Source organism: Haplochromis burtoni, unplaced genomic scaffold (assembly GCF_018398535.1).
Source record: "Haplochromis burtoni strain Fernald_Lab_line unplaced genomic scaffold, NCSU_Asbu1 Contig_243, whole genome shotgun sequence".
NCBI lineage: Eukaryota > Metazoa > Chordata > Actinopteri > Cichliformes > Cichlidae > Haplochromis > Haplochromis burtoni.
Genome location: NW_024582604.1, coordinates 273028 through 285361, shown reverse-complemented (window position 1 = coordinate 285361; position 12334 = coordinate 273028). Strand labels below are relative to the sequence as shown.

Here is a 12334-nt window from a genome sequence, read left to right as displayed (position 1 = left end):
GTGTGTGTGTAATGTAGTCCTGTCAATCAGAAAATAAAACAATTATTCCAACTGGCGCACATCAAACGCTATTCACACCAAGCTTAGGGTTACCACCTATGATGACATGGGCCTCAGAAGGTAAAATACTGGTGTGACCAAGACTTTAGACAGACACACACAGACCTCCCCTAGCACACACACAAGAGATAAAGGAAATATGTTTCTGTGATTTCTGTGATCAGCTTCTGCAGCATTTGTAAGCAATTGTGTGTCTTACTCAAGGACACTTCACAGGCTTTCGTTGCAACTGTGGGAGGTCAGACTTGTTATTATCGGGTGACTGCTTTTACCACGATGACTGTGCAGTTTGCGTGCTGGAAATGTGCGTAGATGACACTAATTATTCTCTTTTTGCGTGTCTGTATGTGACCCACCTTGCTCTTGCTGTCAGGGCTCGCCAGGGTCTTGCTACCATTCCCTGTGGGAGACTTGGCCGTCCCTTTCACACCCTTCTCCTCCTTCTTCTCATCTTTGTTGGTCTTCTCCGGCTTGTCTACCTTTTCCGCCTTCTCATTGGCCTTGTTGTTTTTCTCCGCGTTCATCTTCTCTAGCTTCTCCTCGTTTTTGATTATCTTCTCAGACTTCTGGTTCTTGTCTGGGCCGTAGTCCTTCTGCTGTTCTTCCTTCTTGTCAAAGTTGTCAATCTTGTCTGTTTTCCCAGACACGATGTCTGTCTTCTCCTGCTTGTCCTTGTTGTCAGATTTAACTGTGAAAGAAAGAATGCTGTCATTAGCGTCAGACTATTTTAACAAACCCTGTTGCATAATGAGTAACGGGATGTGACTGGAGACAAAAGAGCCCACATATATAAATTCAAAATTGTAACAAAATTCTAATAAATGTCATCAAATATCAAGATTCTGTTCAACTTACAACATGATTTTGAAAGCTGCTTTGCAGTAAGCAAAAGGGGGATGTACATATTATGTGCAGTCTAGTTCATATTCTCAAAATCTCTATATCTCTAGCTTAAAAACAAAACAAAACAAAACAAAAAAAACGCCACTGCACTTTACAGGAAAGGCCAGAGTCATCTCTATTTTCTGAGGCGGCTGAAGTCCTTCAACATCTGTTGGACAATGCTCAGGATTTTCTGTGAGTCTGTTGTGGCCAGTGCTATCCTCTATGCTGTTGCATGCTGGGGCAGCAGGTTGAGGGTCGCATATGCAAATAAACTGATCCGCAAGGCCAGTAATGTTGTGGGGATGGAGCTGGATTCCCTTAAGGTGGTGTCGGAGAGGCGAATGTTATACCAGAGTAAAAACAATGCAGGATAACACCTCCCACCCACTCCATGACGGGCTGGCTAGTCACAGGAGCACATTCAGTGACAGACTGAGATTACCAAAAAGCACCACTGAATGACACAGGAAATCATTCCTGCCTGTGGCCATCTCCCTGTACAGCTCCTCCATCTAACACACTGTAAACACTGCAATAGTTACATCCTTTTTGCACACACTCTTTTCTACTCAGTAATGTTGCTGTCAACATTCTTGACATTTATTTATAATCACCTCCGTCAATCCTTGATATTTATTATTTAGTGATTTGTATATATTGTTCTATTTCTTAAATTTCTTAAATCTGTAACATATTGTATTGTTAAATAGTCTTGTCTGTTTCTGTTATTGATATTTATACTGGAGCAACTGTAACCCACATAATTTCCTTAGGGATTAATAAAGTATGCTGATTCTGATTCTGATTTAAGATAAGTGCTATCTGAGCAGAAAGCATAAATCCGTTTTAACATTTTACTTTCTACAAGGTTAAATAAAAATCAGCCTCACAAATCAATCATCCAGGCATAATTTAAAACATTCTGTATGTTTTAAACCAGCGGTTCCCAACCTTTTTTGCACCACTGACCGGTTCGTTTATTGTATTTGTGGTGGATAAATACAACAAAATAAAACCAGTACTGGTACCAAAAAAAGATTTATTCATAACACACGGGAAAAGACCCAGAGAAACGGAGTTAACGATAAAAAAAAACGATAAAAACCCTGAAAACCATAAACTGAAAATCTCAACTCTCGCGGCCCGGTACCAAATGACTCAACTCAATTCTATTCAATTCAATTTTATTTATATAGCGTCAAATCACAACATAAGTCGCCTCAAGGCGCTTCATAGATACAGAGAAAAACCCAATGACCCCCTATGAGCAAGCACTTTGGCAACAGTGGGAAGGAAAAACTCCCTTTTAACAGGAAGAAACCTCCGGCAGAACCAGACCGGTACTGGTCTGTGGCCCGGGGGTTGGGGACCGCTGCTGAAAAAATAAATAAAATAAAAGACAAATGTAGTAATGAGTAAAAGAAACCAAAGCTGAATGCTGGTAAGAGATTTGCTGACTTATCCACCCGTCCCGGATCTTCTCTGAGCTTTTTCTGGCACTAACAATGTGCACTCATTATTTGTTAAATGGCCCTCGTCATATCGGTGTAAGCAAGGCCATCAGAGGCTATGAAGAAACCATGTCTGTGAAATGATAAAGATTATTCTGTCCTGTGAAATGTAAGAATATACAGTGACATACAAACAGGACCAAGCTTGAGCACAAACTTTAATCCAGTGTGGCACCTAAATGATGACACAGTGCTAATGTTGAAGGTTGTGTTCACCAACAAAACCCATCACATCAAATGATCTTCTGGTTGCAACTGCACTTTTGTTATTTATAGATTTGAATCTCCACATGGAAGGTTTTATGTAGGTCGAGGCAGCAGATGATTCTGGGTCTGGCTGGTAAACAGGCCAGCACCATCTATTTTATTGCACTGCCTTATGTAAGAGCTTGCAATGGTCAGGCTGTATCCTCACAATAATCCATGTCAGAGGGGTCAAACCCTATCCAACCCTGAACCCTTTTTAAGAGTCGATCTGTCATCTTTTTTATGAACTAGATGACTTATATCTCTCTTATGATTCATCTATAATTAGATTTTATTTGTCTTTATTTGTATTGTACTGTTACAAAATATCACTGCATATTTAGCATTACAAAATATCTAAACCGTTTCGTTTAAGAAACACCATCTATCATTAAATGCTTAATAACTACAAAGTGCAGAGTACTCTAACAGATTGGAGAATAAAACTAAAGCAAACACAAAATGAGGTTCCAGCAGGAAGGTTTTAAAGCTGCATTTGCAAGTGAAATTAATAGGTTGTTAGTCTCGATTTAAAGGTCTCGATGGTGATCTTAATAAATTATTCCACAACAGCAGAGCTCTACCACCAACTGAGTCCTTAATAATCTGGGAGATACTTAAATAGCTTGCGCCCTGTGATCTGAGTTATGGTGGAACATGGAGACCAAAAAAATGATCTCCAACGACGGTGAAAGGAGGGCTGTGTTATGGGCCCAGTTCTTCTGTATCTGGTTAACATCTCTGAGGATGATATGGCAATCACTGAGTGTATTTTTCTAATACATTTTTGTAATCATTCATCGATAGACTCTTCAGCACCTCTCCCAAGAGTGAAAATCCTCAAATTAAATGTGGCGTGTTTTTCTCACTACGAGAATGACAGAATGACATCATGAAGAACAAAGAGTACAAAAAACACCTGAAGTTTGGCCTACAGGGATACTTCTACATAAAATTTCCACATTATTTGAAACTTTAAACATGCCACTGTAATAATACTCGTGTTTATATAAATTCCAGTGTTTTTCAGTGTGTGACATGGTTATGAAGAACCTTTGGCGGTAATAACTGATCCACAGAGGAAAAAGGACAATAAAGTGAAAGAAAGAAAGTAAACAGGGATACATGAGGAGAGCAGAGGGGAATATTTAATGAGGTCGATGGGGTTAAGGACACAGCCGGCGGGGCTGAGGGCTGGGAGCAGAAAACGACAGAGGCCTTTTGTTGCCATGAAGACACATCTTATGTAACAGTGGAAAGGCCTGGCTGTGCTGTACCCTAATGCCTCCCCCCCTCTTGCCCCCTGTTTACTGTGCGATAACCGCTCTTCCTCCTTTCAACCGATGGCAGCTTGCTGCTGCTGTGCTTTCTCCAACAATCAAGCAGCATCTACAGCTGCCATGAAAAAAGATCCATTTTCTTAAGCTGCTCTTAACTGGAGCTGCAAACTAGCCTGCAGTAGAGATCAAATCAGGCACAAGCAGTAATGAGCACGGAAAGTTGCCACATGGATGGCTCACGTGTGCCAGTAAGGTGCCACAGTATGTTCAGCATTCAGTGCTACTGTCCTATTTATCCTGCTGCTTCTCTCTTTTTACTGGTTGTCTGCCCCAGTGATTTATTTTGCGGTGGTTTATCAAACTGTAAATGAAGTCACTTCCTGCCCTGGAAGGTTAAGCTAATGTTAATGCAAACTCATAACTTGCTGCAGTGGCTTCTTAAAGAGGCCTTCTTTGTTAAATGAATTTTAATGGCCTTGATGGCCGAGATTTATTGCACAGCTTTGTCTGATTTTGGTGAAAATAAGTCAATATTATCCATTTCATTCAAATAGCAGCAAACAAACTAAAAGGAGAATTTGATCACAGAAGAAATGAGGCATCCTGACGTCTTCAGCTGCAGTGAACAGCAAAGGTCCATAAAATGTGTCTCTTATTCCAAACAATATTACTCAGCGTCTTTTTTAGTCTTACGATAAAGGCAGAAATCAACACTGAGTGTTATAGAAACTTCTCACAGACAGTGAAATCCAGCCAGTGCAAAAGAATACTGAGTTGGCAGCACACTTCATTAACACGTTCCAGTTTGATCAATTAGATCAAAATCAGTGGAGCAGAGGCACACATACTGTCCTTTTCATGCCACACATTCCTTTTCTGTGGTGCCTGCATTTAGCCACAATAGAACTTTACTAGTGATAGTTCAGCAATACGAAGCACAAGATTCAGCGACAAGCTTTCTGTGGCTTTAAATAACCTTCTTAAATCCTTCTTCATACAAGCCTAGAGACTGGTTTGTGATATCCTGGTAACCAAAGTGTGTAGTCCACAACCAGGTGGCAAGTGGTTGTGGGAGGTATAGCATGTGCAACCACACTGGCTTACTTAAAACAAATGCTGGTCACACAGCTGGTGACCAGCACAAGGAGGAGGTGCCAGGCTGTGGCTGCATAATGTTCTTCCACGTGCTACTGAGGCCCCCCTCGTTAAATTAATAAATTGTTGCCAATACATCCTCTTTCTTCAGACTTCAATCATCCAATCCAGTAAACGAAACAATGGCACTGGCAGACAAGATTGAGTTTTTCATGGGTGCGACCCAAATACTCAACTCTGGTCCTCAACACATAAAAAGGGGAAACAAACAGGCTTTTCAATGGTATAAAATTTAGTGCATCGTTGCAAGAAATAAACACAAATGTCCTCATTTTTTCGCCTCTACAGACTATGGGCTTCTATGGACAAAACAGATTTCCCCAGAAAAAGTTGATCTGCCCCGCCATTGAAGCCCCAGTCTTCACATGTGAAAAATACATCCGGACACTCATCAACCAATGTGCAAGATCATATCTGTTAGACAGACATCAAATGAGATGAAACCCAATGATGAAGAAAAACCATTCCCCCTCACTGAATTGTCTTATTACATCTCAAACTAGAGAAGGAGATGACAATTAAAAGAGGCTTAACCTTAGAAATAATGAAAATGAATTACTTCCAGAATAAATTTGAATCCCCTTGGAGGAAAATATCCTTTGGCCAGACAGCCTTCACAGTAGGATTAGCCTTGTTTTCGATCCAGCTACTCTTACAAATATATTATTGCCATCGCTATCTTCTCTTTGTAGGTAGTCTTGACTGTATGTAATCTTGCTAAACAGCAAGCTTATCTGGTCTGCTGTCATTGGTGTTGCCATTTGTCTTTTATTTCTCTAGTGAACAGAGGTTGCCCGAGGGTCACTGACCAGTCTCTATGCCTGTGTGACTGAGACCTATTGAACGTTTACGTTTAGCTGTTCAGCTGAGTTTACTAGTTATATGTTACTTGAATTATTCCTTAGTGAATGTGAAAAAGGTGGTATATATATATATATATATATATATATATGTGTCATCTGACCTACATGCTGCAAGTATTAAATGTGCTAGAAAGGTGTTCTTGTGGGAGGCGAACCCAAGGAGCCTTTTATGTGGAAAGTGGTGGCAAAGAGGATCTGTGCTGTCTCAGCAATGCTATGTATGTAGAAACCTGTGTGTTATCCATTTTATATCTGCTTTTAGGACCTCAGATTGCTAGTGTTTGTTGGCTGGACTGCATTGTGGTGATATATGTGTTTGTAGATCACAGCATACAATTTGCTGATTAAAATGTCAAACACAGAGAACAAAGGATACCATCAAAATTATTCTTTAGTTACTCAGTGAAACTCAGAGAAACGCAACAACATGGACCGCAGACACATCAGGACTGCTCTATGGTTTCCACTATATTTCATACCCTGATTAATAAACTGGTGGTTTTATTGCTCGGTTTTCACGGTCACATTACTGCACCCTGGCACACCAGCAATATGACTCATCCAACATGAACAAGTCAGATCATCCATACCATCATACCATGTTACAGCTGCTAGCAACCAACTGCACATGCTGGTGTCTGTAAGTAAAACAGAGAGAAAGAAACAGCTGACTGCTGTGTAAATCAGAACATGGCCATACTACTCACTGTCATTCCCCTCCTCTACGGTGCATACCTCCACCTGTCCAGGCTCTGTTCCTCCTGCTCCCTGCTCACAGTACAGATCACAATGAAGTCTACAAACTCCAAACATCATTGTCCATGGAGACTCCTGCCTGACCTCATCTGTCAACCTGTCCAACAAGAATGAGCTCAAAGCAAGGGCGCAGATTTGGCATTGACGGAAGGGACATGTCCCCACCAATATCCAGCGATTATTGAATTGTCCCCACCAATAATTTGATCTCTTCGAGTAAAGAAAAACAAACCCGATAGAAAGAAAAAAACAATCTGTCAACGTCTCATTCACCCAGCGGTGCAGAAAGAGTTAAATTACGTTCTCTACTGGAGTCCTACGTCATGTGACAAATATGGCCAATGTGATTGGCTGAGCCTTTCAGGGAGCTCTGTTTAGTTTTAGCAGCAGCAAGCCTGCGCTGCAAGGACCTGCAAGGAGGAGAGGAGGATGGCAGCAAAAAGGAAGAACCTGGATATAAGAAAGTATTTTTCAAAGAAACCTGTAAGTTACTTAAAGTCAAGTTAACTCGGAAAATGTGTCCGTCTTAGTAACGTTACAGGCTATTCTAGGCTTTGGCCCACATCGGTCTAAAACTGTATGTAACCATGAATAACGTGTTTTGGAAACTAACTGCACAACATGCAGTACTATTAGTTATCTCAGTCTCAGAGCAGCATTTCTAATTTTGATTGAAACTGTCAGAGAAAACGGCAGCCTCGAGCAGCCAGGATATTAGTTTACAGAGGCTGTTAAAAATATATGTCTAACATTAAAATGTTGGTGACACAATAATTCCATCCTAATGGCACTGACATATTCATAGGGTTAATTTTTGAGACAAAATATCATGAGGTAGTCATGATTTTGCAAATATTCCACCTTGTAGTGCAGTTTGCACAAATTGTTTAAAAATGCACTCACGCTACAAACATTACTGATGAGTCAAGATCTGCACAAAGTGACAGAAACACTGAAGCAGCTCCACATTTTATTCTTATTGTCATGTTTGTCCTATTTGTCAGGTGACAGAAGAACCAACACAAAGCTCAGAGAGTAATGGTGATGCAAGATCACAGGTGAAATGATGACTTGATGGTTCATGACTGTATTTGAAGCTCATGTGTGACTGCATGTATTTGGAATGTCTCACTGTTATTCATCAGGTGACAGAGGCAGCTCTGCCATGTTGAAGCTCAGAGGTGAAGAGCCGAGGTCACAGGTGACTGACTGATGATTTGGTGCTATAGATTAACTAGTATTTATTATCATGACAATTGTTAGGCTGCTGATGTAAATTGATTCATTAGTGTATATTTGACAAAGAATCTGAATTGACATGTCTCACTTTTTATATGGCACGAATCAATGTGTTATTTTATCAGGTGGCAATATGTCTTAGTGCAGTCAGAGGGGAAGAGCCAGGGCCAAAGGTGAGGCACATCAAGCACAGAATAATAATTGTAATCTGAGGATATCTACTGAGGCTGAAAGAAGCTTCAGTGCTCTCAGAAGACTAAAAAGATGGCTAAGGTCAACAATGACTCAAATGAGATTAAACAATGCTGCTGTATGTCCACCAGGAGAGCCTGGACAGTATAGATGTAAAACCAATATGCCAGCAGTTTATCTCAGTTAACGAGAGGAGCAGGCATGTGTTCGGCTCCTTCACATAGTGGACATTGAGTTGTTGTGTGGGACACCAGTAGTATTAATGTCTGTTGCTGTAACAGTAGTTCATGTTTAGAATAAAAAATCCCAGCTCACTGATTTGATCGGAGCAGTAGTGCCTAAAATGTTGCATACTTTTGCAGAGAGATCTTTTACTTTGTGGTAATCTTAGATGAGTAGCTTTATGGACAAAAACCACCAGGTCATTCAGTGTTCCCTTAGTGCTAATGTGTCAGAGATGTTGGTGTATTATGACTGAAGTAATGTTGTTAAGTCCTTAAAGTCATATTCTTTATTGTCATGACTGTATTTGAAGCTATTTTTATTTTTGTATGATACCTGATTTATATGGAATATGGCTGAAGTAAACTAAAGTCTAAAATACTTAGTCATTTGTTTAATAGTAATTTAACATTATATAATTGACGTATAATTATACGTCATAATTATATAATTCATTATATAATTATGAATTGCAATTTTAAATGGTTTAAAAGCATGTAGAATAGCATATGTAGGCAAGTATATTTCTCCTTTTGTTATCAAGAAAATGGTAAAATGGCCTGCATTTGTATAGCGCTTTACTCAGTCCCAAAGGACCCCAAAGCGCTTTACACTACATTCAGTCATTCACACATTCACACACTGGCAATGACAGGCTATGTTGTAGCCACAGATGCCCTGGGGCGCACTGACAGAGGCGAGGCTGCCGGACACTGGCGCCACCGGGCCCTCTGACCACCACCAGTAGGCAAAACATGGGGTTAGTATCTTGCCCAAGGATATTTGGCATGCAGCCAGGAGGCAGCCTGGGATCGAAGCACCGACCTTCTGATTAGTGGCTGACCTGCTCTGCCACCTGAGCTACAGCCACGACAAAAAGGAAAAAAAAAGAAACGGGGCAGGGTTCGGTTGTTGACTCATCCGTCCCCACCAATGCCAAAACCAAATCTACGCCCTTGGCTCAAAGTAGATACCTGATGTCATACCCTCCCCACCATGACCCATCACCAGTCTCTTACTTCACCACCCTCACATACTTCTTTACTGCTCCTGACTTCCTCATATAGTACTAGTTTTTTTCTGTTGGACAAATTATAAAATTTAATGTTGAATTTAAAATAATTAAAACAATGAATAACACTAGATATTACATTTAATACTTAATTGAGCTGCAGTTAACAGATATTGTAGCAAACTAACAATTTAGTAAATTGTGTTTATGAAATTTTGTAAATTGTAAATGAAGGTGGAATAAATCAGAGCTTTGTTTCACTCCTTTCACTGGCTTTGTGGCTACACTGAAGCACAATACAAATTGTTTAGGCTTATGAAAGATGACGGTTTGGGTTAAATATATGCTGTTCACATCATTAACCCTGCAAATTAAAAAGCACTTAAGTATAATGTGCCTCATTGGTTTTAGCCTCACTGTTACAAAAAGCAACTTTGTAACATTTGTGGTTATAACTGTTAGCATTTAGCAAAACGTATTCAGCTAGCAAAATCAAACTAACAAAACATGACCAGAAGATGCCATTTCCAGCTTTTCTGACAACAAACAAACCAGGAAGTAAAGTACTTATTTTATGTAAAAACTGTTTTGCTGATTTATTTGATTGTGTTCTGACCTCCAGTTAAAAAACAAAAACCATGATCTGTTTTGGGCTACAGATAAACCAGCTGCTGTTATGTCTGATGAACCAGCTGCTTTTTAACGTTAGTTTGCTGTTATTAACGGGAACCACTGATACTACCAAATTTAGCAGAGTCCAAAAAGAGCTTTGAGTGCCTAGTTCGAGCACAAAACACCTATATAAGTACCAGCCTCAGTCCTTTGAATGAGCTCTAAAAACCACAGGCAGCTGCTGTAAGCTGTGTCTTGTTTGAGAGTCCAAGCACATAACGAAGCTTTTGATGCCATCAGCTGAAAGACGTGTCTTAAATGAAAGCTGCCGTTAGCTGAGCCTAACTGTTCTTAATATCTGCTTATTTTCAGTCTGTGTCGTGTAAGCTCAAGATTTGAGCCTTGCACTTGTCTGCCCCCTCCCTTCACAGTTGTGTACTTTGTCGTGCGTGTGGTACGTGTAGCTGTGAGTCCCTTCTGTGCTGAATGAAGACAGCACCTTAAGTTGCAGACATGCTGTCTGTTGTGAGTGTGTCTGTGTGGGTGTGTGCCTTTAGAATCTCAAAGATTCACGTCAGTGGAAGCTGTTCACCTACACACACATACTGTGTGTATGAACAAATATGCACACACACAATTCTAGAAATAGCCGCTCTATATTTGAATGAGTACAGTCAGTGTCAATGTCTAATCAATGTTCCAGCTTTCTGTCAACTGCAGGCTGCAAAACAAAACAACACACTGAATGGATGGATTAAACAGTTAGAGGCATGCAGTTATTCTAAAAGTAAACCAGCAGAAGCCATTACAATAAGAGCAAATGGTACATATTAAATAATCTCAGATTGGGTCTATTCAGCCTATTCTTTTATGTTTTGTCACACAAACACTTCCAATGACTGATACTCACATTAAACATGGACACAGTTTCAAATAATGAGGTCAGTACAAGTAATCCCTGCGAGCAACTGGATCAGGCTAGACTGCACTAAACACTATGTTTCAGGCAGTTTTTCCTACTCTTGCATCTGTATGACATCAGTGACAGCGAATATCCTTAAAAGGTCATTGCAGGCAAACAACTCTGGCTGATCAAACCTTTCACGTAGGGCAGCTAATCAAAAATAAGCCTTCAAGTAAACTAAGGCCCTGACTGAGATAAACGAAGATTATTTTCAACTATATATCATGCAAAGCTACTTTAGTAGTCTTAAAATAAAGGTATGGTGCAAAAAGTGAGCAGAGCAGGGCCTCTCTACTCAGTCTCGGAACATTAAATGGACTGACTCCTCATAGCGCTTTTCTACTCAACTCAAAGCGCCACATTCACCCATTCATACCCATTCACACAAGCACTTTCTTCTATGCTTTTTAAGTACTTTCTACCTAACACTCACACACATTCCCACTCTGATGGATCTTTCAGAGAGCAATTTGGGGCATGCACACAGGGGGAGCCAGGGACCAAACCACCAACCTTCTGATCAGTAGATGACCTGCTCTACCTCCTGAGCTACAGCCACCCCGCAATGATGATGAAACAAAAGCATGGGAAGAGAACAGGCAGAAGATTATGGGAGAACACTGTTATAGATGATTTGTTGTTATAGATAAAAGGCTATAAAAAAGGAAATTATCTATGACAGAGTTCTCCCATAATCCTCTGCCTGTTCTCTTCACATGCTTTTGTTTCATCATCGGTCTCAACCTGTGAAAATGTCCTTTGAATATCTCTAGGCACTCATAAAAGAATTCTGTACCATGATCTATGTTAGACACTCATCAGATAAGATGAAACACGATAAAGATGTGATGTTATTTCCCAGACTGATTTACCTTATTCCATCACCTGTTAGGAGAAGATGTCAATTAAAAGAGACTCAACCTTTTACGTTTTTTTATAGTACGAGTCCCCTGGAGGAGAACGTCTATTGGCCAGACAGCTTTCAATGTAACACTGACCTGGTTATGGATCATACCTCTACTTCAAATACAACATCGTGATTCTTCCTCCCCCTTTGCAAGAAATCTTATAACCTGGTTAAACAGCTCTTGTCTGCTGTCATTTCCTTTATTCTTTGTCATTCTGTCCACATTATTTTCAGTGTGTTTACTAGCCATGCAAACTTAAGTTAGTGGCCGTGTAAGATAACCCTCTCATACCTTTATTACATTACTTTATTACACATTACTCCACATATTGACATGTGCAACTGCCATACACTCCTTTCAACTCAGCTCATTAACTTGATTAACTGCTATCATAAACTAGAATGACACTAGACGTACGCTGTGGATAAA

At 40.1% G+C, this 12334-nt stretch overlaps 1 protein-coding gene across 6 annotated transcripts in view; it reads right to left on the bottom strand.

Moving 5' to 3' along the window:
- map4l (microtubule associated protein 4 like) overlaps window positions 1-12334 on the bottom strand; it is a 133095-nt gene that overhangs the window by 34475 nt on the left and 86286 nt on the right. For all 6 annotated transcript variants that reach the window (XM_042227104.1, XM_042227106.1, XM_042227107.1 and 3 more), the window contains one exon: window positions 417-748. In XM_042227104.1, coding sequence (XP_042083038.1) covers window positions 417-748 — 332 coding nt within the window. The remainder of the gene's footprint in view (window positions 1-416; window positions 749-12334) is intronic.